Raw genomic sequence first — 25,619 nt, 5'->3', positions numbered from 1 at the left:
ACAATTTACCAGTCTGGTCCTCGCTCTGTGCAATCTGAATCACACTGCTTATTTGTCTTCTTCTCCGTTTATAAACCACAGATTAAAAGAAACAAAAACACGTACAAAAAATTAAATGGCGTGCCGACCTGTCAGACCAATTACGTCACCACATACGTATCATCAACCAAGACCATCCCATCCGTCAAAAGAGCAAGTCTCCTAAAATCTAGTCAACTAATTAATTAATGTTATTCACATTTATAATAAAATTATTTTATTTTATTTTATTTTTTTCTTGTACGAGAAAAATATTTTGAATTTTCAATCGCGAATACATATTAAATCTAAATTGACTTAATTTCAATTAATTAAGTCTTTTTTTTAATTTAATAAAAAAATTTAATCATGAAGTCATTTTTTTTAAAAGGAACATTAATTTTTTTTTTGTGAAGAATTTTATATATAAGATACTCATCCATTTTATTATTCTAGATTTAAAATCTATAATCAATAAATTCTCTGACCATACTATAGTTATATCAACTTAGGTTCCCATAACTGCTAGATTGTTTGTAATATCAGTAGACAGTAATATAATTTTAAGATTAAAAGAAAAAAAAAACAATAATATGGACTTATTCATATACATGATAAAGGAGACTTAATAAATTTCCGGTCTGGCGGCCCTGTCATTGTGAACATACAAAAATGTGTTTTGCGTCAGCGATGAAAATCAAAATCAAAATCAAAATGATATACATTAACTAATACGTTAATTTGTCATCTGCACAGCCACAAGTCCAACATTCCAACCTACTCAGTTTTTTTTTTCTTTTACAATTCAGTCAAACGAAGAAACTGAAAATGATTGATATTGATGTATTTTATGTAACTTGTGAAAATAATATTTATAAAATATATAAATAAATTTTTGACACACGTGCCGTCACACATTATAATGTGCGTGATCACGCGCATAAGATATCAAATAGTCCAATGTGTTCTCCTAAAATATTTTACGGCGACCATTATATGATAATGGAGTGACAATAGAAAATAATAAGCGTCGCTATAATAATGTTGATTATCATGTTATGCAATTTAAATTCAGGGATAATATCGTAAATGCAGAAGTGAAGTTATAATGAGAAAAATAAAGCGGCGTGCTAACAGCTAGGTATGGCAATTTGCGGGCTTGGGCCGGGCTTTTTGAAGTCCAAGCCCACATCATTCAAATAAAGTTCAGGCCCTTCAAAAGCTTGTCCAAATTTGGACGGGCTGGGCTCGGGCTGGGCCTGGGCTTTTTAAATTAATTATAAAATATTGTTTAATTAAGAAAAAATATTTAAATTAAAGATAATCATAAAATATATAATATAATAATAGTCCAATACATAAAATATTAGTAATACAACATAATAAAATAACAAATGCTAATATAAAAAATTAAACTAATTTAATATTTTGAGTTTTTTTCTTTTTTATTTAAATTAAATTTATTTGTTATTTATAAATTTAAAAAGTCCGGGCCAAGTCCGGACATTTTTGCTAAGCCCTTGTCCAGGCCCAACATATGTGGACTTTGCAATTTTTGGGCCCATATCCAGGCCAACACCTTGAGGGCCGGGCTTTTTTTGCCACTCCTACTAACAGCTCCTCTACATAAGAAGGGCTTGGAGTCGTCCATTCAAAAGCCCAAACATTAGAATGGGCCTTCAAAAAGTGATCTCAACATTAAAGAAGCCGACACAAGGTGAAGTACAGATTATCTTCTAGGGAAGAAATGCCCTCGACGGGAGTCCGGTGTTCTTGGGCCTTGATTTGTCCTGATTTGGGCGTGACTTTTTCAGCACTCAAATCGGGCTTCGGTTTTGCCTAGTCCAAAAACTCAATAAATAAGTTTTTAAAAAAAATTATTTTAATTAGAATACATATTTTAATATTCATTAAACCCATTCATAACTTATATTTAAAGTGGAAAGTACTTGAAGCCCAAATTCTAAAGTTTAATAAAATAAAACAAAATTTTGTAAACTATAAATTTGTAAATATAATTAATTTTTTTAAAACAATATAGAATATCAAATTTGGGCTTTCTGGCTTGGCCCAAAAAAAGTCTGGTCCAACAAAAGACAAGCTCGAGCTTTGTCAAGCCAGGCCCCGCGTCTGACAGGTGATTTGTCATTGTGACCGGTGAGAAGGTGATTTGTGATATGCGACCAGTGAGAAGGATTTCTTGAAATATTCAATGTCATTAGTTCCATTAAGCCTGCTCGTTTACAAAAATGGAAGAAGGCTCTTTTCAATATTCCTATTGGTAAGAGTTGTTAGGACTTTAATTTCCAACAGGTAAGGGTTGTAGGAGAATTAATAATAATAATAATAATTATTATTATTATTATTATTATTATTATTTGCTCACATCATTATCAAAAATATTTAAAAATAAAAACAAATAAAAAATAGTGTGCACCAGCCGGGAATCGAACCCGGGTCTGTACCGTGGCAGGGTACTATTCTACCACTAGACCACTGGTGCTGCAACATTCAATGTTATTACATTTTGCAATTAAATTCTATAATATTTTGTTTGTTTTTGCAAATCTCCTAAGCCAACATTATTAGGGGTGGGCAAAAAAACCGTAGTGTTAAAAAAACCGAACCGAACCGACGGTTTTTTCTAATTCGGTTCGGTTTTTATTTTTTAAAAAAACCGAATATACCGTTTGTAAAAAAAACCGAAATGTCGGTTCGGTATTCGGTTCACTTAGCTGAACCGAAAAACCGAACCGAAAAACCGAATTATTTTTTTATTTTATTCAAATCAAACATGTGTTAATAATTTTATTCAAATCAAACATGATTTTATTCAAATCAAACATGTGTTATTTCTCTTTATAACATTATGATTATGTTTATATAGATGGAGTATTGGAGTTTGTTTATGTATTTTGAAATTTTAATATTTCATATTTTGGGAGTATCTTATTAATAGTTAGTAAGATATTAGTGATAAAATGTGTTTTGAATACTTTGTATTTATTGTTAATATTTGTAATAAAATTAGGATAAATTAATTGTTGAAAAAAATTATTACATTCATGAGGCCCAATGGACTAAAAAATTAAAAATTCAAAATAAGCTCAATAGGCCAAGAACCGAAAAAACCGAACCGAACCGAACCGATCCGAAAAGAACCGTTTGAGTTCGGTTCTTATTGAGTTCGGTTCTTATTCGGTTCTTTTTATAAAATAACCGATTTAAATCGGTTCTACTTAATTTCGAACCGAACCGAACCGAACCGAACCGTGCCCACCCCTAAACATTATATTGTATGCTAGTCAAATTCAAAAACTTTTTAGAGTGCCGTACCCCATTCGCGTTCCATGCGCGGATGCGCCCACAAAACTTTGGGCGTACAGGTTTGAGTCTCAAATTGTCTTTTTAGTAGGAGTTTATCTGTCTCTCTCTAATCTCTATTTAGGATAAAAGAGACTCCTTATATTATTTAGTCAAGGTCGGTTTTTAGATTGTATTATAATAAAATTACTAGAGTGAAAATTATTAGTAGAATTTTGATTTGTAATATCTCAGTATATAAAATATATATATATATATATATATATATATATATATATATATATATATATATATATATATATATATAATTAGAGTGGTAACAGTGACACTATCTTTATACATTTATAATAATTTAATAGAATTAATGGGCGGGTGTGAAAACAAGGCAGAAAGAGTGTTCACACTAAACTAAACCTAATGTCTGGCACAAGCTTATAGGCATAAAATATTCTCTTCTACGATTCTGATTTAACTAAAAAAATTAAGAGTCGTTTTTTATTCATACTCTTCTCGTTTCACTTGCTTCCCAGATTCTACACAAAAAAAAAAAAAAGAAAAGTTGAAGAATCCCTCGCGTACGTAGCTTCCCACTTAGTAAAAGGTACTCATAGATTGAATTCGTACGGCTTTTTAATTGCCCATGTGCAATGCATTGTCATTTCGAAGAGTGCTTCTTAATAAGTGTAAATAAGTAATGATCGTCCAGCCTTTTGGTTGCCGAAATTCTGTGCTGGCAATGATTAAAGTGAGTTTAGTTTAATAAATTAATACTTCAAAGTTTCTCTTTTTTTTTTCTTTCTTTTTTTTTAACAATTTTTTTTTCAAAGGAAAATGATTAACGGGTGTAATGGTGAAACAACGGTAACAAAAACCATCATCATAAAATCATAATATTAAAGGATTTTACAATTGTTTTGTCCTTTATTGTATGAGATTCTTCGGTTCAGATATCTTATTAAAAGTGCATAGAGAGACCGGAACTCTTATGTTCTATTCTCTGTTTCTCTACAGGATTGAGCTATATAGTTGTTCTCATTTGCAATTGTCTTTTTAGGGTCCTTGAAGAAAGTAATTATGGTTTCACCTGATCGGGCTCCAGATAGGCTTGAGGTTAGCCATTAAACCCTTTTGATTCTTGACTAGGAAACGAAAATTTTGTTATATTTGATGTACTTTTGCTGCAATTCAGGGAAAGTATGCTGCTATGGCTGTGTGCTGGCTTCTCGGAAACGGGTGCCTCTTTTCATGGAACAGTATGCTAACAGTCGTAGATTACTATGTGTTTTTGTTCCCGGTAATTTTCACATCACATCCCCTGGTTTCACTCATAGTATGACTTGTAACTATCGTAATGACCCCTGAATCTCATATACAATATGTAATGTGAACTGATTTTGCCGTAATATAAAACCTGGAGATTGGCTTTAAAATGGTTCTTTTAGTACTCTGCTTTACTTTTCTAGGATATAAGCGAATTAGATCATGTTATTGATCATTTGTATATGACAGGTTGAATTCGACCATTGAGAAAATAGTTTATTTCGACTTCTGCACTTTTTTGCCATTTGATAGCAATCTATAGGGCAAAAAAGGCCAGTGAAATAAAGAGTGTTTTCAACAAGTGCCGCACAAAATGAGCATGGATTTGATACTCAAGTGTGTTGTAAAGTTCCCTTTGTAAGCATTTTCATAAAATAGAAACCCACTCATTCAAATGCAAAGCCTATCATTTCTCAAATGATCTTCATTTTCTCTACCCTTTTTTTTTTTTAACTTCTGCCTCACATACATCTGGTTTTGTTCTGTTTCATATTTAGGTGTTTGTTTTTAATTTAATAGGCATCATTTTGCTTCAACCAAAATTCACTTTTGAATTTTTCTTAAGATGCATTAAATACATTATTCAGCTATGGGATTCTGAATTTCAGGATCTATTATCACATCCTAACTTTGTTTTATATTGTATCCTAAAGTGTTGTTACAAATTGTTGTGATGTTTGCTCTGATTACTACTTTAGCAAGAGATTGATTTGAGTTTTAATTTATTTTTGCAGCAATACCACCCGTCAAGAATCCTCACACTTGTCTATCAGCCATTTGCCCTTATAACACTTGCAATTCTGGCATACCATGAGGCAAAAATCGATACTAGAAGAAGGATTATCTTTGGATATATTTTGTTTTTTGCAAGTTCTTTGTTAGTTTTAGTTGTAAGTACCATCCATCCTTTCTGAAATTATACTATCTAGTGTACACTTGAACATTTATTGGATATCTTCCACTAGCTTAATTCATTATCCCTGATCATTGTACTTCATTATTCTGTGTTAGCTGGATTTAGCTACATCTGGAAAAGGAGGACTTGGAACTTTCATTGGAATTTGTGTCATTAGTGGTGCTTTTGGAGTTGCAGATGCTAATGTACAAGGAGGAATGGTTGGAGACCTTTCCTTCATGACGTCTGAATTAATTCAAGTCGGTATACGTTGTTATTATTGCTATATTCCAATGATTTATCTGTTCTGACATTCTAATATTTTGATTTTAAATTTGTAATGTTCTCTCTTGTTCTCCATTCTTCAGTCTTTCCTAGCTGGTTTGGCTGCATCAGGGGCTATAACCTCTGCTTTGAGGCTAATCACAAAAGCAGCTTTTGAGAACTCAAAGGATGGTCTTCGCAAGGGTGCCCGTAAGTTCGAATTCTTTTTGTTAATTTGTTCTCTCAGGAAGGGGGAAAAAAAAAAAGACAGCTTTTATTTGTTATCAATTTGGTTAATACTGATGACTTCACTGTTTTTTGCAGTTTTATTCTTTGCCATCTCATCATTTTTTGAGTTTCTTTGTGTTATTCTCTATGCGTTTGTGTTTCCTAAAATACCCATCGTGAAGTATTATCGCAATAAGGCAGCCTCAGAAGGATCCAAAACAGTTGCAGCAGACCTTGCTGCTGGTGGCATCCAAACGTTATCCAAAGAAGAAGTATTTTCCTCTTTACTGATAGGCAACTAGCTCCTTGTAAGGCACAATTACTAATTTTTTTTATTGTCTGCCATTTTATACAGGTTGAGAAATGCTCTGAGCGCTTTAGCAACAAACAACTATTGCTTCAGAATATTGACTATGCAATTGATATGTTTGTCATTTATACACTGACATTATCTATCTTTCCTGGATTCTTATCTGAAGATACTGGATCACACAGTTTGGGTGGATGGTAAATGACTTAAGGAAATAGTTTGTTGTTCTGTAGTGGTATCTGTTGTTACCACACATAATTTTTTCAATATCCATTCATTAGTGAATGTGTGAACATCTATTAGAGTGATATTCTGACATAATGTGTGGAATCTCAGGTATGCAGTTGTTTTGATAGCAATGTATAATGTAGGGGATCTAATTGGGAGATACATTCCACTTTTGAAATTCTTCAAGTTAGAATCAAGAAAATATATCACGGCTGCAACTCTTTCTCGTTTCTTACTAGTACCAGCATTTTATTTCACGGCCAAATATGGTGACCAGGGATGGATGATAATGCTAACATCTTTTCTGGGTTTAAGCAACGGTTACCTCACTGTTTGTGTACTCACTGCTGCACCAAAAGGCTACAAGGTTTGTCCAATACACATTCACTTGAAAGTATCCATATCGTGGGAGTTTTTTAAACCATGGCGGTTAATAAATACCATTGGCTTTCATTTGTTTGTAGGGACCAGAGCAAAATGCACTGGGAAATTTGCTTGTGTTGTTTCTATTAGGTGGTATCTTCGCTGGTGCTACACTTGACTGGCTGTGGCTTATCGGCAAAGGATGGTAAGGTTTGATTTTGGACGATTTCAAGCTAGGAAGCCGTTACATTTTAAATTGAAAGAAGATTTAACTGTTGAAAGTATCTAAAAATTAGTAGTATCAGCTATTCTTTCCAACTCTTGGTAGAAATTGTACAGTTTTTAAAGTACTGGCGAAAAAATATAAGGCCCAAAGAAGCAAAGTCAGGGTCATATGTTTTGAAGTGAATTGAGAAAGAGATTTGTGTACGTTTTACTAATTCAATTTTGTCCTCTTAAGTCTCATTTTCTCGAGGAGGAACGGCGGCCCATTCACGTGAAAAATGGGGATAAACGACAAACATTCAACCGCGATTCTCTCCCTTGATCATGTGAAAATCATACAAGTTTTCTTTTTTTTTTTGAAATTCGTTAACATGAAGACTTCCAATGAAAAAGCTCTTTTTTTTAATCTAATTTGTAGCATATTTTATGCTTGTTGCTTTAACCAAATGAAATAGATTCTTTTTTACAATTACCCATTTCCATGCGACCAACATACTCAGTCTTAGGGATTCGTTTCACGACAAACTGGCAAAGCCCATTGGAACTAACTAATTTCAATGAATTTATTTAAATTTCAAATAAATCTCGACCCATAAAGTTTTGCCTTAACAAAAATAGGCACATGAGAAAATTTCCAGTAAAAAGGATAAGCATATGACAACGATATATAATATTTATATATATATGTGGACTCATATATATATATACCTAGCAAAAATAAATATAAATGGGAAGGGTAACTGGGGTAAACTACTCGTTGTCCTCGTACTACAGGTTAAAAGAAAGCTGAGAAGGAGTCTGAAATTTACAGTGGCCAAAATGACGAAAAAGACTTTGTCTCCCAGCTTCACGTGACCTCAACAGAAACCCAAAAATTAACAAAAAAATACACAGATGCCAGCCAGGCCAGAGGCCACCGCTGCCGTTGACCCCGCTAGACCAGCAGAGAAAACAAAATGATTAGGGATAAAAATGGAACTAAAACAGCACGAACATTTTGCGGCCGTGATGGTGAAGACGATGAAGATTGGGTTTTTTCGAACTGAAGAGAATCAACGGCCAAGGGCATGTTCTCTTGATCAGGGCTGCACTTGGACTCGTGAGGTGGGTGCGAGCTGTACATTATGGCCCGCAACACCGCTGAAACGGTGGGGATGTACGCCGTTTTGTTGCGCGCCAGGAGCCACGTCAGCCCCATCAGCTGGCAGTCCCTGCTGAACATCTTGCTTGCCCTGTTGTCTTCGTGTTCTGCTGTTCCGTTCTTGCTCCCGCCTTTTAGCTGTAATAATTTTATCGAGCACATGAAAGGACATTTCGGACCAAGAAATAAATTTGTGACAAACTGGTCAAATTGCGTCCAATGTAAAAGCGCAAAATGCACATGGCGACGTCGTTTTCTACGGTCTATATAGCATAACGTATTTGGTTAATTTCAAAAAACCGCAAAAACACAGCCCTAAAGTGCCACCCTTAAGCGTCAACTTCACTTTTCGCGGCTATGTCTATCTAGCTATCTATGTGCCAGCCATTATCAGTAGTAGGTAAATACTATGCTAATGCTCATATAAATGGATTATGATTTCCTATCTTAAATATGCATGGGTGATTAATAGTTAATAAATAAAAAAAATAAAAAAATAAAATTATATTTATATAATATTACTTAAATACACATAGAACAGGATTATTAAAAGCTAACGAGAACTCATCTTTATTCTATATAATTTTGAAATTTCTTTTTTATTTGTTAACAAAGAGAAGCTTTAATTTGGTAACAAAGAGTTCCCCACCAGATATCAAAAAGACAAGTGAAAGTGTTTTGTCCTAAGTAAGAGTCATTAACTAATTATTGTTCTCCACTAATATTTTTTCTTTGAAAAAAAAAATTAATGAACAAATACACGATAAGGTTTCAAAATTCAGCAAAACCGCTTAAACCATTTTGTAAAATTGGATTGAAAAAAAAAAAAAATCTCTGAACAAGTTTAAAAATCTCTCAATCGCTTGGTTTCATCTGGATTTGGCCATAAAAATAGGAAAAATAAAATGAAATTAGTCATAACAATATCCTTCAAATAATTTTGTATGAGGTTGATTTGCAAAAGAATAATCTCAAGGCAAGAGCCCACCCCCTATTTCATCTTTTGTCATTAAAAGCCAATGATTTAGAAATCACACAAACACTCAATACCCACATTTTCATTATTGCTCAGCTTCCACAGAACATAAAAATACCAGTAAAATAAAATAAGTACTTTGAAATGAATTACTTTTATTTTATGAATTTTAGATCACACAAAAAATAAGCTAATAAATGCAAACCCACATGAAGGAAAAACCTACCTTTTGAAGTGCACCAAGGCATTTAGTACAGCCTGAGTACGAAGAATTTCTGCAATTCTTCTCCAGATTTTTAACAGCAGCAGTGGGCGTCACATTTCGAAAGCCGGCAGTCACATTAAACGCAGCCGGGCAGCTAAGCGAGCTGATTTGATGAAGCCTAATCCCACAAAAACACAGAATCGCATCGCAACTCGCATTGGGTTGCGGAATCTTCACGTTCTTGCTCACCAAAGCGCTTTGCAGCGAGTTGACGCACTTCTGCGAGTCATCAGGCATCATGGGTTGGTCCGGCTCAGCGGCTGGAGCCGCCGCCGGGACCTGGAGAGCGTACCGGGAGTGAGCCGCGAACAGCCAAGCCGCTAGTACGGGACAGCACCGGCTCCGGTCAAGGTCACGGCCGCATGCTTCATTAACCCCGCCGAAAAGCTCGGCGGAGAGGTCGAGCCGGCAGGTGGCTGCCTGGGTCTGGGCCGGGAACGCTGGGACCGTGTTGGTGGACGCGTACTCTCCAGGTTTCAACGGTTGGTCGTGACCGGATGCCGGTTCGGCAAGTAAACCGGCAAATGAGAGATGAAAAGCGGATACCAGAATCACTAACGTGAAAATAAAGGTGAAAGGTGGCATTTTCAAGTGAAAGCAAAAGAAGTGGGTTTTTTTTCTACTGGGTTTTGAACGTTAACGTTGACGTTTGGTTTTTTGCTTTTTGTGAATCTGCTTCCAAAATGATTTTTTTTTTCAGACAGCAGATACAGGAGATATTCAAAGTAGCAGTATTTTCTAGCTTTTATATTTTGTTTTTTTTTTCAAAAGGGTTTTGTAGTAATCTAGAAACCAAGCGCCTATGCAGAAAATGGAAAGGGGAACAAGTGTTTAAGCATTGATCGTCTAAACGAGAAAGTGTTTCGTTAATTTTCTCAATAAAATGAGTGGATTGGATCGGAGTTCGGAGATGCTCCAAGTTCATAAAGCCGAGTAATCATCATTCACTAATTTTTATATAATAATTTTAAAAGGAGGGGTGGTGGCCCTGGTGGGGGTTAGAGAGACGGGCGAAGGGGTCCATGAAGAGAGATTCGTTAGGTTGAGACTCGAGTGATAAAGAGAGGGAATCAGAAATGAAAGAAGCACAAGACGAGGGGCAAGGCAAGGGGCTTGCGTTTTGACAGGAAAAGCTTTCTGAGGATTTGGCAGCTTCTGGTGGCGTCCTTTTCTTTTTCATTCTTTATCTTCTCCTACCGTCACAGTGTATGATATGATATGCAAAGTTTCTCTTTTTGCGTGTTTTATTTTTATTTATTTACTTTTGTATTTTGGTTACTTGGTAGTGTTTGGTTACAACTCATACTCGCTCGTCGTTTTTGCTTTCTTAAAAACGAAATCTGTTTGGTAATTTGTCTCTGCGCATAAAATGATAAAATTGACAGCTACAATAATACCTCAGCCTTTAAGATATGGAACCAAAAACAAACAAACAAATAAATAACGGCAAGAAAAAGAGAATCAAAAGATCCGTCAATATTATACCCGCAAGTGCAGACGGCAAAATGCCAATTATTAGAGATTTATAATTTTCCATACAACAAGCTGTTGGTTCACTAGTGTATGTTCAGTTCATGTTCTATGGATATAGTTTGAGCAAGAAACTCATGATTTGAAAAAAGGAAGCACCAATGTAGAAAGGCTAAATTTTAATTTACCCATAAATAAAAGGATAATTTTCAATTTCCCCAAATAATATGAAAATTTTTAATTTTACTTCATTTTCGTTCGAAAGAAGAGGATAAATGAAGAACGCTTTTTAATAATTAAAAAATTATGTTTTCACACTTTTCAGAATAAATTGATTGCCATTCTTTCAGAATGGGTAAAACGAAGTTTACCCTTAAATTAATTTTTTACAAAAATAGAACTATAATTTAAATGTTAAAATTTTTACTTTAAACCTAAATAAGTAAATTTCTTTTACAATTGAGTGGAGCTATTAGCACCCATTCGATATTATAATAAAACCCCTCGTTTATTGAAATTACATTTAAAGACAAACCTAAATTCAATTAAACAAATGAATATTTTATTTTATTTTTCTAACTCTTTAAAGCCAGAGAAACTTGTTATACAAAACTTTTTGCCAACTGATTCATCGTCCATCTTTCTCTCGCTTTTTTTTTCCCCCTTTTTTTTTTGTGGGTTGAGACATGACCTCTCAAGTATCTAATTTATTTGCCTAAATCTAAAATAATTTTTTTCTCAAATTTATTTTCTTTTGATTGTAGATTAACTATTTCTCTGGACGTAGCTAGATCCCTATTTCTATACTGGAAACTATTTTCAAACCATAATTATCAAGATATAAATAAAAGAACTTTTTGTTGAATGCTGCAAAAGAAATAAATAGGAGAGCATGAATTTTAAGGGTGAAAACCCCACTTAAAAAGATTTGAAATGATATTAGGAATGTTAATTAAAAGGATATTTTTGAAATTAAATGAAATATATCTGAAAAGTGGATTTTCAGAGGATATTTGAGAGGCGCTCTACAATTTTCTATCTCAAAAACGTTTTAAAGATTTTCCCCTTTGATAAAATTAAAACTTTTTTTATGCCTTTTTCCTGTTATTTTCTCATCTTTTAGGTGGGCAAAGAAAAAAGGCGTGATAACGTTCATCAAAATCAGCACAAATCGCACGGTTCGCTTGTACTGCGGTAACAAAATCTTGTGGATGCATGAATCACAGAGCAGAAAGCAAACTGGGACCATTCTTTAATCACATATGTATATGAGATGATACGACAGTCCAATTAAGACTGGTCCACCACTCTTCCCTGGGCACGTGTACTACTCTATCATTAGGTGACTAGATTTTCCACTTCCCACATTGAGAGAACCTTTTCATCCTCTTATTTTTCTAGGAACCAATAACACCCTTGTATAATTTGATAATGATGCAAATTCTATTAACAAAAAAAAATTTATACGCTTTAATTTTATCCGAAATTACTTCCTTATCCTTTTTTTTTTAATTTTATAATCTCTTTTGAGATTGGTTATCTCTTGCTAGTTGTTACATTGTAAGAAATCTTATACCAGTAATTTTGGTAATGATATAATTTTTAAAATAATTATTATTAGTTGTACTGTACAAATAATCAACTGATACAAGAATTAATAAAGTATTTGGTACAATTTATTTTTAAAAGTATTATGAGTTTTAAAAACATTCATATGTGCTTAGTAAGTTTTATTGTTAAAATGTTGTAAGAGTATAAATAACTGAATTAGACATAATATAAATAAAATTTAATTACACATTTATAAATATGTATATAAAATATTTTTTTATGGTGTATATATAATAATTGATAACTAAAATAAATATTTTATATTATTAATTTTATTTTTTTATCTCAATATAATTGGTAATAACAATTATAATCTATTTAAAGCTAATAATTTTGTTTCTTAATTAATAAGGGTAATTTTAAATTTTTATAAAATATATGAATATATATATATATATATATATATAATTATTTTAAGTATAAAACTAATTCTCAAAATCAGATTTTGAAAATCTACTCTTTCCTTACTTTTTAATTTATGTTGTATGATGGGATGATTTTGCCAAAAGTGGCTTCTAAAAATATTTATCAAACATCAAAATTAAGTTTTACCTTTCAAAATTAATTCCAAGCTGGCCCTATGTAATTGTACTATCATTTTGAGAATGTGTGTAATGAATAGTTTTTTTCTTTAGTAGTTAAAATTATTTTTTCATTAAGGAATACATTTGGAACTGCTGTCATACAACTCAAAGTAATTCTAATTAAAAGTTAATTTTAATTTAGTAAATTTTAAAAAATTATTTATGGTAAAATCACTTTATCCTTCCATTAACTCCTAAAAGATAACCAAGTCATAAATTCATATCTGGTGACACATAGGTTGGAATATAATTCATGTATTCCAACTATGAAATTCTAGCATTATCGTTTAGTGAAACTTAAATTGCAGTGAAAGTGAAATGAAATGTATTAATTATCTTTAATAGAATTTAAAAGGGCATTATGGGTATTTCACACATTTCTTTTAAACGCATTGTCATTGTCTCATTTCTGCATGAAACCAAAGTGAATACTGTAATGCCTAAGCCCTCGGACACGATTCGTGCGTGACAGCCAATCCAAAGCACCAACCTTTTGTTTCGTTTTTTTTTTTTTTTGTGTTTTTTTCGTTTTTTTTTATCTTCGTACCAAATGGCTAGCTTTTACAGATAATATAAAACTATTATAATGGGATATTATATTAATGCCTACACATATAATATAATATAATGCTGATAAATTTTGAACCTTGAATCCACATGGAATAGCGACTTATGCAAATTTCACAATTTTTTATTATTTAAGAGCCCAAGCCCACTACCAATGTCTTCGATTTTCAAGCAAATCTTGAATCTTGATTCTCTTCGCATATTCCAATTGTGCAAAAGACAAAATAACACACACAGAAGGAGCTTCCATTACAGAAGAGAAGAAACACATAAATTCTAAAGAAATGGTCACCAGAGGAAAGAGGGGTCTTAGTTTAATGACAAACATAAAGCGTCAATCAAGCAAAATTATTCCGGCAAAAAGCACCTTTACATAAAGCTCTACAATCTCGAATACCCATATCCAATTTTCTTTCTCTTTTTATATGTCAACTTTTTTATCTTGGGGTTCTGGGCTTGGTCCCTTACCTTCAGTAAATATTACAGGAAAAAGGAAGCTCTTCAAGCTCCTAGCTTTTTTTTTTGTTACATTTAGAGTCTGCTTTTGAATATTTAGGGTCTTAAATGAATTTTTTCTATGACGTTTCTTTTTATTCTGTAACTTTAATATTTAAAGAAACATAAAATAACTCAAAAAAAATATTTCATCTTTAATTATTGAATTTCAATAATAATAAGAAAATCTTAAAAGAATTCAAAAGCAAAATCTAAAAAGCATTAGTTAAGAAGATATCCTTTTGACTTTTATTAAAACCATTACAAAAATAAACGAACAAATAAATAAGATCACTACTATTTTCAAATAAAATAATTTGAATTGTAGCACATAGAAAGTTGAGATGATAAATTGATAATCATATAATGAATATGGATTTTGTGTTTTAAGAAATTATCTTTTTAAATGAACCAATAAATTTTTTTAATTTTCTTTGTAGAGAAGGTAGTAAGAAATTTTTTTGTCTACCGAATTTTTTAACATTATTGGGTTTGTAACAGAAATCAAAAGGAATACTAAAAGTTAAAGATTCCAACGTTAAATAATTAAATTCTTTAGGAAACTGAAAATGTAAAGAATTTAATTTTTTCTGTGAAAGAATAATAATAAATAAATTAATGGTTAGAAAATATTATTAATTATATCTCTTTAATATTAAGATTTTTTTTCTTTTAAATTAAGGTTACTAAATATATATTTTCTATATAAAAAAATTCTTAATTGAAGTGTAATTATTAATTAAAGAGATATCTAATAGTTTTTCCAAAATACGAAATTTGAAAAAGTCTCTATTAACTAAATAATTGTTTTTAAAAAATACTAAAAAAAAAAAGGTCTTCCTAAAATATGAAATCTTACGCAATCACCTTATTTGCTTACACTTAGAGTCACTTATTAAGTTGCCAATGGACTTGTAACCTATTGGCAACCCATGCACTAAAGTTGGGACTCGATTCTCCTCCAAATAAAATTAATTAGGTGTTTACTCGTCTCCCCATCATTTAAATTATATTAGATATTCTTCCAGTATTAAGTAATGGTCGAATTTTAGACTGTGTTATAATAGAATTATTAAGAAAAAATTTGACCGATTTTTAATTATAAATATTAGTAGAAGTTTAATTGTAATATATATATATATATATATATATATATATATATATATATATATCAAAGTTACTTATTAAGTCAAATTTTTTTATTATTAAAGGAAGGGAGTGACGATGGAGCATCAAAATGAGAAAGGATGGAAAGGAAATCAAAAGAGAGAGTGATGTTTTATACAGACATTGGTAATTGAGCTTGAAAAGTTTATTTTTTCAATTAAAAAAAAAAACAAATAAACGATGGAGTTGTGAATTAGAGAGTAAACGGACCCATGATAAATCTTCCATGTTTGTACGATTGCCGGGTCACTTTGGTTAGCCCTGAAAAGAAATTGTAAATTGTAAATTGTGACAGCTCAGTAGTGACTGGTGAGTATGAGCCTGTAGACCCCCAGTTTCTTTGCCTACTTTTCAGACATTTCGGCTGCCAAAGTTTTTCTTTTGTTATTGTTGCCCATTTTTTGAATTATTGGAGCGAGGATCCAATATCGGCTGCTTTCTTCTTGGATTACAAATTTACAACAGAAATAATTTAAAAAAAAAAAAGAGTTCTTTTACAGGATACAACATATTTTTTAAACACATGAAAACATATTACGTCACTTTACAATAAGATTTAAGGTTTATTTGGGATTATTTTTAGAAAGCTTAAAAGTAATTTTAATATTTAGTAATTTTTTTATAAAAATTACTTTTAGAAAAATTACTCCATTCTATAGTAGATTTTAAAAAGTAGGAAAAAAAGTAATTTTTTAAAATTTATTTTTGAGAATCAATTTTCTACTTAATATATTTCCATTTATTTTCTTCTACGTATTATACAAATATGAGATTATTCTTATTAATAAAGAAACAAAATTTAAAGGATTATTATTATTATTATTATATTGAAATAAAAAAATAAAAAAATAATAAAAAATCTTTATTTCTATTATCAATTATTTTATATACACGATAAAAACTATTCTATTTACATGTTTATAAATTTGTAAATAAATTTTATTTGACATTATGTCTAATTCAATCATTTACATTCCTACAACAAGTTAACAATAAAATTTATTAAATACATGCAACTATTTTTAAAACTCATAACACTTTTAACAATAAATTTTACTAAACGTTTAACTAATTGTCTTCACAACTAATTATTTTTATAGTACAATTGACATTAATTATTTTAAAAACTGCGTAATTACCAAACTGACCCATAGATGGACAAGACCAGTTTATAGATAATCTAATATTTCAATGATCAGTTGATCAAATCATAATATTTTCACACTGAAGATCTCGATTTTGTGCAACACCAATAATTGTTGTGCATAGTGCACATATCCAATTTGAGCTCTAGAAGATATTCCCTCGATTCTTTTATCATGGAAGAAAATCACATATCTAACTTGTAAAGTGAAAGAAAATCAAACTATAACATACAAAACAGAACAAGACAAACAAGAGAGAGCGGTTTTCTAAGCAAGGAAATGGGTTGAATGAGAAAATTTCTGAGACACAAGAGCAAGAGAGAGGAGTAGGGAGGAAGAGAAGAGTTTTGCATTGCATTAATCAGAAATCCTTTTATTACATTCTCTGTTTTCTAGTTATATTTACAAATTAATTTATGTTTTAACTTAATAATACATTATGTTTAACTGAAAATCACCTTAAGATGGATCTTAAGTTTACATGTACCTTAGCCCCAATATAGCACCATGATTGTCAGTATTATCATCAGTGTTTTTTCAAAAAAAAATAAAAAACAGAAAGAGCTGATATATCTTCTGGCAAAGTTGATCAATTATTTGGGAAGATAAAGTTGATCAATTATTTGGGAAAATAACTTTGAATAAAAAGGCAATTTTACCATAAGACAACTGAAAGAAAGCGAGTGGTCCATGTTAATATCATTTATGGCTTTATGTAAGTTGTCTTTTTAACTTATGATGAATTCCTGTCTTATCTTTCCAAAAAGAGTCCACACCAAGAATGAAAAGAACAGTGTAACAACCTAAGGCTGAAACTGAAAGCTTCAACATCTGCATAATTGCAGCAACCAAAAGGAAAAAAGAAGAAGAAGGAATTGAGAAGTCACAGGTAAGTGTGTATTATGGTAGAGTAGAAGAATAAGTAATAATTTTCAGGTCGTTTTATCAAAATAATTTTGACAAAGTTAAGACATCAATCATGCTCAAAGTAAAAATAATTTAGAAATTATAGGAGGAAAGTTATCAAAGTGGCTTTCCTTTAGTTACTAACTTTTCAAGGCATGCCAAGATTAAACAAATTAAAGCAGCTGCTTTCAACCACTCCAATTCATTATGTACGCAACTAGCAAACTTTTCAATTTTTTTTTTTAATTTTGAAATGTTAAAAAAAAAAAAAGAGAATGTGGATTATTAATGAAGGCAAAAATATTATTTTGGAGACACTTTTTCTTAGATTAATTATAGATGCAAATCCTTTTGGGATCAACTAACTACACACTCGTGCGATTATGTGCTCCATTAGGGTTTATAAATTACTTTCAAAAGTTCTCTAGAAGGAAACAACATTATCGAATGATTTATAATTCTATATGAAACATTTGGATCTCGTAAACATTATAAAAAAAAATATTTTGACTTGGTGTTTGGATTTTTTATATGATTAATTAATCCTAATCCACGATCATAAATTACTTAATGATTAAATTTACATTGCAAATTGCACTAAAGTTTTAAAGAAGGCAATCTCAACAAATAATAGTTAGTGTACAATTTACTAATGGCTTGTTTAGTATTGAGGATAGGCAGGTCCAACACTTAAATGTTTGGTAAACATCAACTGCTATGACTTAAAAGATAGGTTAATTTGATTTTCACAATTATATGGTGAAAATCCTACAATATATTTACTATTTTTTTATAAAAATTATTATTTAAAAATCATATTTATTATACATTATCAACTTTTATTTTATAGTTACACTTTGTTTTTTTTTTTTTTTTTCTATCGAAACTATGGCTTAAAAACTATAACATCTTTATACCAAACGGTCTTGAATCAAACTGGAAAGGCAACAGAGACTAATTCCTATGAAGAGGAGATCCTAACATCCAAGTAACACTACTACTTACGTAATGCTACTAAATTTCAAGAGAAAGGAAAGGCAATTTTCAAAAGCCTAAGGGCACAAGGGTGAAAGTAATAATCATGAAAAGGATAATAACATTTTGTTTTCAAGTTAAAGGAAACAATGCATGTAATTTGAAGAAAAAGCAAAAGAAAAGTTTAGATTTTAAGTGATGATGTACTCCTTTAAGACTCCTTTAGATGATATAATCATTTAGTAATTTATTTAATACGAGATGTGAAACTCAAGATACATATAATGTAATTTTTGAAAATCGGCTTAATGCACTATATTGGCGGGCCCAAGTTAGTAGCAGTCCATTTAACATATGCTTTAGTATGGGTTATGGGCCGAAACATGGGCTATTTAATTCAAATTGGAGTAAGTTATGACTTTACTCGGTGGTATTAAGGTTCTATTTAGAATAACTATTAAAGTAAAATTTATTTAAGTAGAGTTATTGTTAATAGAGTTTTTATAAAAGAAAATTAATTATTTAGTTGTCAATAAGAAATTTTATTAAAAATTTTAAAATTACTTAAACATGGAAGATTTTTAAAATTATGTTATGAGAATAATGAAATAAGTAAAAGATATTTTAAATATTTTAATGTTTTAGAAAAGTTTCTAAATCTCTACTCTGAAAAGTTCAAAATTTGAGTTTAGTTACTAGTTAATAGAGACAAAATAACTTATTTAGTATACAAAAACTATATTAAAAAAATAATCAAACAACAACAAAAACCTCCTCTATTTATCTCATCTGACCCTATTTTTAAAAAATTTATTAAAAATTTTAAATTAATCTAATTTCTCTGCATACCCCATATAATTTCCAATTTGTCCTTCAGCGTCTTATCTTAGAATACTCTAACCCAGCATCTCCCTACTTCTTCACTTCTTCTTCTTCCATTTCTCTGCATGTAATTTGCAGATTTATCCATGCATGGAGATTGAACATATGCACTAAAATTAAAGTCAAGAAATACATGAATTAGTTACTCCTCAATTCACTCTGAAGTCAGCCTCAGAGCCTTTCGCATCAACTTTCTCATACCACGAATACATGAATTTTAGGTGCTTGCAGTAATAGACACGTGAAAGAACAACTGTGAACATAATTTTTTATTTTTTTTATTTTTTTACCCATGGTTGAATTTTGTTCAGCCATTTTTCTTGTTAAAAAAATCTATTTTTTAACATATATTTGTAAATCTAATTCTAGGAATCACTTCGAATTTATATCATGAAACTTCATTAAGGTTGCCTTTAAATATATCTTCGATTCTCATGGAACTTCAAGTCTGTAAATTTACAAAGGGAGTTGAGGAAAAATCCTTTTTAATAATTTTAATTGCATACAAAATAAAATTTAAAATTCTAATAAGAGTCTAATGAGATAAAAAAAAATGTGGATTTGAACGTCATCGCTCATGACTTTTGATTAATTTCATCTAGAAATTTGATTTTGCTTTGAAAATGCATCAGTCTGAAAGTCTCAATGCTTCCGAGTAAGGCAATGAGAATGTCACCATCACTTCACTTGCTTCATTTACGGATCACCCATTATTTCTATTTTGACCTGGAAACTGAAAAATTCATAATTAAGCCATCACAAAATACATGTCCAACCATAAAGAAATTAACAGCTAATGGAAATAAATAAAAATGGCGCTTTTTGACCCAAAATAGACTCCATTAAACTTTTCCATCTTCGGTTTCAATCAATAATTTCCAACTTCCAAGTTTTGCCTGGGAGTTTTCTCTTGCTTTTGAACGTATACCTTGTGTCTTCTTTTTGTAGGACTATAGTGCTGCTGCTGGTCTAGTTGCAGTCTCGTGGGCAATGATGAAGATTAAATGATCTTCTTGACGTTCAGTACAAGCAATTAGCTTTACAAACGTGGGATTTTGGTTCATAAATAAGTTAATATAAAATGGACTCGTAAATCTCTCTCTAGCAATCATCCATTGACATGCGTCGCCGTTTGGTGGTCCATAAATATGAAATTGGGCACTTTTTGGCTTTTGGCATTTCCCAAATAAAAGCTTCTTTTAGGTTTTTTGACTGGCGGCGGCGTGAGCATCTGAAATGGAAGAAAAATAACTGCGACGAGTAGAATGGAAAGGCTGTTTTATAAGTTATAACATATGATGACGATTGCAAGTTCCAAGTTTTCTAAACGTACTGTACTCAATTTTAAGCTAGCAAAGTCCTGTAAGTAAACATGCCAATGGGTTACTTGCACCGTTGTACGTATCCCACTTCGAGTGTGTCGGTTTGAGTCTGAACATATACCGAAACTTTATTTTCCTCAATGTTTGAGTTTATGGGTCCAGTTATGGTATTATATTGTACCATACCATATTTGAATCTAACCATTAAATTTAATTATGGTGATAATTGTGGGCTGGATCCAACTGTGGTATGGTACTACAATAATACTATAGTTTTACCCTGAGTTTAAATATATTCTAATAGCTTGTTTAGTATGACTTATCTAATAATTATAAATATTTATTTAATCCTAAAACTCGTATAGAATTTTTGCATTTGTTTGAAGATTAAATAAATTATTTTGTCTTTAATAGTAAAAACTTAAATTTGAAACTTTTTGTGAGTAGAGATTAATTTTTTTAAATGTTAAAATATCTAAAATATTTTTCTCTTATTAAACAATCTCATTTTATTCTTTTCATAACATAATTTAAAAAAAACTTGTCTATTAAATTAATTTTATGATTTTTAATAAAATCTCTTATTGATAGCTAAATAATTAATTTTTTTTTTGTGTGTAAAAACTCTACTTATAAAAATTATACTAATAAAAGTTGTACTTAAATAAGCTCTAAATGAAAAACTATACCAAGCGAAGCCACTTTATTCTCCTCTTAATTTTAGAATTAGATAGAAATAATTGTCTCTTTAAATTTCATTGTGAGGATAAAAATTTAGATTATATCATAATAGAAAAGTCTCATCATATGACGAGACTTTATTTGCTCCTAATTTTAAAATTAGGTAAGAATAGTTGCCTTCTCAAATTTCACATAATATTTATGAGGATAGAAATGTAAATTATATCATAATAGACTTGATTTTAGTTGTTCCAATAATTTTTTTAATTTTATTATAAGTATATATATCTGCAGGATTTCTAAGCTCCGATGTTATAGTTAATTTTCTCCCATCATAATCATCGTTGTGCTTATTAAGACTGATTCCGACACAATCCTAGTCGTAATAACCTAAAAGCCCTTTTATTTATTTTTTTCCCCCCTTTGGCTCGTTCCCTTTTAGCATTCTTTCTTTGATTTAAAAGCTCATTGTTTGAAATCATGGCCAAGACCATGAATAATTGGTATATCGTGGTCAAGCTCATTGTTCCCTTTTAGCATATGGTGGCCAAGGCCAAAGTGTATTAGTGTAAGAGACAATGCCAAGTCCCCACAAAAGCAGCCTCATATTTATAGACATGTGATGAATTTGTCTTTGTAAACGTACAATGTAAAAGCATATAGATTCCCACTACTCAATTTCTTTCAATACACTCAGCAGCTATTTGCTATTATTATTAACGCATGTAAGGACAACAAAACACTTTCGTGCTTTGAAATTATAGGATATAATGGATAACACTTCCGCAGCAAAAGCTGTTTGTGGCTCACATTTCCTTTTGATTTGTTGGGTGGGCGGTGGCGACTATAATGAAAGTAACTAATATAGAAGAAGAAGAAATTATTTTGATAATGACGAAATGATGATGATAAATTTGCGTAACCAAAGTGAACTGCCCATAAAAAGTTAATTACTTTGCTATTAATTAGTACATGTTTGGGTCTGTCTATGTTCAAAATAATATTTCAATTATCTAAAGTAACCATAACACCGACAATATATACTTGCCTCGTTGAATACTCTATTACTATTCTTCTTCTTCTTCTTCTTCTTCTTCTGATAATGGAAGTAATTGTGCCATTTGGTGAACAAGTTGAGGTATAGCATCATATATATGTTGTTTATCAAATTGACCATAACGAGTTTTCTTAAAATTAATCCAATTAAGGATTTTCAATAAATGTGATTAGCGTAGTTAAAAAAAATAAATATGATTGGATTTTGTTCATGAATCAAATTTATGCAGTACTTTTGATTTGACTAAAGAGAAATTAATCTAATAAACAAATGGATTTTTTGGACTTCCTTCACCCTGAAGAGTGGTCTCTCATTGCTAAACTCAAGTGACCTCTATTTAAAGTTAATGAAAAAATAAATCTAATGAGAATTAATTCTTAGGTGCAAATGTCTTCATCTCATAAAATCCAATATTAACATTAATGTACTGTTGCTTAGAATTTATACACCGCCATATAGGAACACCTCCAAATTATACAACGTGTGGAACTCTGGTCTAAAGGACTAAAAAGTTATCGACCGCGTGATTTGATATTTGAAAACAAATTAAAATGGTTATAGAAAATTTAGAATGCACACTATTTTTTTCTAAATTAATGATCAGTCCCCTACATATATATGCTCATAGCTTCAACAGAATTATTAAATTTTAATTGAATATTGTTATCCATGCATTTGTGATAGAAAATTATGAAGAGTTGAGCATAGGTCAACTCAGCACTAGATTTAATTAAGTCCCTTTTTGTGGTCCTTCAAAATTAAATTGAATATATTCCAAGCCAATTTTTGTCCATTAATTAGACCATTGATCATTATTAAACAAAATTAGAAAAAGCAAATGTCCCATTAAAGGAAAAAGAGAGAGAGAGAGAGAGATCACAACTACTTTTTTCATCTTATTATATTTTCTATCAGATTCATACAATATTACATTAGGGTTCTTATTGATGCACTATGTTATTTGCTCAGTGAAACTGATGGCAATAAATGTCTTAATAATTTCTGTTAACAATAGCATGTCAAGATCCTTGATCTAAAAAAGTTTTAATTGCTCTTACAGCACAATTTTTTTTTTATTCTTTATCATATGTATGTTTTAACTAATTATGATAGTATGCGAACCCACATGACAAACACTAAATGAATAAGGACCTGAATCTACACAGTTTTGGAAAAAAAACACAGAAAATTATCATTAATTAATTAATGCATAGCTGAAGCATCACTTTTCCATCTGTGGGATCAAAACGAGATTATGCATCACAATTAATTAAAGGAATGCTCGGAACTGCAGGAGATTAAAAAAAAATAACAAAAAGAATCCCATATTTAAATACGTTTATATGTATACCAACAACTACAAAACCAATTAATTAACACAGATATAGTTTATTACAACTCTCATGCATTAAAAAAAAACATAATTAATTTACATAAAATCATTAATATCCAAACTCTCAGGAATTTCAAACTTCAACAAGCTACTGCAGTAGCTTTCCCTCTCATCTTCGGTGCTGCTGTTGATGAATGTAGACGATGAATTCAACGGAGTCGGGCTTGATAATGGCGTCGACGACATTACAGAATCAAAGCGAAAATGTTGATTCCCATTGGAGCTGCGGTTGTACATTTGATTCGGCAGCGGCTGTGAAGCAAAATTTTCATCGAAGCTTGGAGGTATCAGATTCTCTTGGGATAAATTTTGGCTGTTGAAGTTCGTCAAGTTTGATAACAAACCATCCAAGTCAGCTTGCGTGAGTTGTGATTGATCTGGAAGTGAGGTGCAAGCAGCAGCGGATGTGGTGCAAGTTGGACTTTGGTCAGAAAGCGGAGCTTGATGAAACTGATTTAGATTCGACATCGTTGGGATCTGGTTTTGCATTTGAGAATTGCAGAGCTGCTGGTTCTGCTGAAGATACTGCAAAAGCATTTCCGGGTTGTCTTGTTTGAGTGACAAGAGTGTGGAAGCAAGCCTCAAGAGTTCAGGATTTAGAAGAGCCTGATGAGTGCTGCCGCCTAAAAGGCTTGACATATTGAGAAGTGACGCCGATGAACCGCAGAGAGTCGACCTGAGAATGGCGGAAAGATCAAGAAGATCGAGGCGAGGAGCGTGAGTCACAGGATCAATTCCGTTTCTAAGAAGCCTTTTTCTGATGTGAGTGTTCCAGTAGTTCTTGATTTCATTGTCGGTACGTCCCGGCAGCCGAGCAGCAATAGCCGACCACCTAATTCATATCCAAAACCAACAAATTCAATTTGCTAACCAACTATACATAGATGATTTGAAATATTAATATAAGAAGCTAGAGCCATACTTGTTTCCGAGAATACTGTGCAGTTGAATTATCGTTTCTTCTTCTTCAAAAGAAAATCTTCCTCTCTTGATATCAGGTCTCAGGTAATTAGTCCACCGGAGACGGCAACTCTTGCCGCATCTTTGAAGCCCTAGACCATTGAATTAAAGAATTAATTAGAACAGAAAACAAAAGAAGAAAAAGAAAAAAATCATTTGGGATATATATAGTGAAATTATTAATAAAGATTAATGCTTAGTTTACCGGCGTTCTTTGGGAGGTTGCGCCAGTTGCCAGGTCCATGCAGTTGGATATAGCTGATGAGCTTGTGGTCTTCCTCAGGAGTCCAAGGACCTTTTTTGAGTCCATTTTTATCACAGCAGGGAGCTCTTCCCATTCTGTTTATTATTATTAAATTTGAGACTCAAAAGATGGTACGCGAAAATGGAGTTTGTGAAAGACTTTATAGAAGTAATTGTGGGCTCTGAAAATCAAACAGAAAAGTGTACTTGTGGATGATATTGGGGACGGTAACTCGATCTATATATATACAGCTGAGAAAGAAAGCACCAGATTTGTTTTCAAGTCAAAAGTATTTGGCGCCGGCCTCACCCTCATGTACAAGTGTCCTCTTCTCTGCATGTCATTTTTTCCCCCATTAAAATATTAATAATAATGCGGGCGTCTAATACGTATTTGTAGTTGCTGTACATGCATTTTATTTTTTTTGGTTTATAACTGTAATTATTTATAATATAAGAAGGGACGTGTAGAATTAGAAAGCCACGCGTTACTGAAATGTTCACCTGTGTTAAATAAAAATGATTTTCTGTAAAAAATTATTATCAGTTTCTCTTTCTAATCTTGTTATTTCACAAGTCAATTATGCCCAAATATCTCATCAAA

The 25,619-nt window shown here is 31.4% G+C and overlaps 3 protein-coding genes and 1 non-coding gene across 5 annotated transcripts; 1 reads left to right on the top strand and 3 right to left on the bottom strand.

Annotated features, from left to right (window-relative positions):
- Positions 1 to 2,450: 2,450 nt before the first annotated feature.
- Positions 2,451 to 2,521, bottom strand: TRNAG-GCC. Its single transcript has one exon. It is a non-coding gene; the product is annotated as a tRNA-Gly (tRNA).
- Positions 2,522 to 4,076: 1,555 nt separating this feature from the next.
- On the top strand, positions 4,077 to 7,317 carry LOC18050846 (equilibrative nucleotide transporter 3). 2 transcript variants are annotated; one of them, XM_024191234.1, is made up of 9 exons: positions 4,077 to 4,087; positions 4,397 to 4,452; positions 4,532 to 4,636; positions 5,397 to 5,552; positions 5,674 to 5,817; positions 5,926 to 6,321; positions 6,405 to 6,556; positions 6,696 to 6,954; positions 7,052 to 7,317. In XM_024191234.1, exons 2-9 carry the CDS (start codon positions 4,417 to 4,419, stop codon positions 7,157 to 7,159), a joined length of 1,356 nt encoding a protein of 451 aa, XP_024047002.1. In that variant the 5' UTR covers positions 4,077 to 4,087; positions 4,397 to 4,416; the 3' UTR covers positions 7,160 to 7,317. The 2 variants fall into 2 exon arrangements, with proteins under 2 accessions (XP_024047002.1, XP_006447406.1); XM_006447343.2 differs by lacking the exon at positions 4,077 to 4,087 and having other exon boundaries at positions 4,265 to 4,452; positions 5,926 to 6,031; positions 6,146 to 6,321.
- Positions 7,318 to 8,094: 777 nt separating this feature from the next.
- LOC18050845 (uncharacterized GPI-anchored protein At4g28100) lies at positions 8,095 to 10,772 on the bottom strand. Its single transcript, XM_006447342.2, has 2 exons — positions 9,519 to 10,772; positions 8,095 to 8,454 (listed from the first exon to the last, which is right to left on the bottom strand). The coding sequence occupies exons 1-2, from the start codon at positions 10,140 to 10,142 to the stop codon at positions 8,110 to 8,112; spliced, it is 969 nt and encodes a 322-aa protein (XP_006447405.1). The 5' UTR covers positions 10,143 to 10,772; the 3' UTR covers positions 8,095 to 8,109.
- Positions 10,773 to 23,848: 13,076 nt separating this feature from the next.
- Positions 23,849 to 25,110, bottom strand: LOC18050844 (transcription factor MYB102). The gene is made up of 3 exons (XM_006447341.1): positions 24,978 to 25,110; positions 24,735 to 24,864; positions 23,849 to 24,644 (listed from the first exon to the last, which is right to left on the bottom strand). The coding sequence occupies exons 1-3, from the start codon at positions 25,108 to 25,110 to the stop codon at positions 23,849 to 23,851; spliced, it is 1,059 nt and encodes a 352-aa protein (XP_006447404.1).
- Positions 25,111 to 25,619: the final 509 nt, after the last annotated feature.

This window comes from Citrus clementina, unplaced genomic scaffold, assembly GCF_000493195.1.
Source record: "Citrus clementina cultivar Clemenules unplaced genomic scaffold, Citrus_clementina_v1.0 scaffold_2, whole genome shotgun sequence".
NCBI lineage: Eukaryota > Viridiplantae > Streptophyta > Magnoliopsida > Sapindales > Rutaceae > Citrus > Citrus x clementina.
This window is presented reverse-complemented; position numbering and strand designations above follow the sequence as displayed.

What these genes read in the sequence shown, in the direction of transcription:
- LOC18050844 (XM_006447341.1), bottom strand. Translation starts at nt 25,110, where the DNA reads ATGGGAAGAGCTCCCTGCTGTGATAAAAATGGACTCAAAAAAGGTCCT. An exon ending in CAACCTCCCAAAGAACGCCG is followed by an intron (nt 24,865 to 24,977) that starts GTAAACTAAGCA and finishes TCAATGGTCTAG; the next exon opens with GGCTTCAAAGATGCGGCAAG. An exon ending in CACAGTATTCTCGGAAACAA is followed by an intron (nt 24,645 to 24,734) that starts GTATGGCTCTAG and finishes GATATGAATTAG; the next exon opens with GTGGTCGGCTATTGCTGCTC.
- LOC18050846 (XM_024191234.1), top strand. Translation starts at nt 4,417, where the DNA reads ATGGTTTCACCTGATCGGGCTCCAGATAGGCTTGAG. An exon ending in GGGCTCCAGATAGGCTTGAG is followed by an intron (nt 4,453 to 4,531) that starts GTTAGCCATTAA and finishes GCTGCAATTCAG; the next exon opens with GGAAAGTATGCTGCTATGGC. An exon ending in GTTCTTTGTTAGTTTTAGTT is followed by an intron (nt 5,553 to 5,673) that starts GTAAGTACCATC and finishes ATTCTGTGTTAG; the next exon opens with CTGGATTTAGCTACATCTGG.
- LOC18050845 (XM_006447342.2), bottom strand. Translation starts at nt 10,142, where the DNA reads ATGCCACCTTTCACCTTTATTTTCACGTTAGTGATTCTGGTATCCGCT. An exon ending in GCCTTGGTGCACTTCAAAAG is followed by an intron (nt 8,455 to 9,518) that starts GTAGGTTTTTCC and finishes AAATTATTACAG; the next exon opens with CTAAAAGGCGGGAGCAAGAA.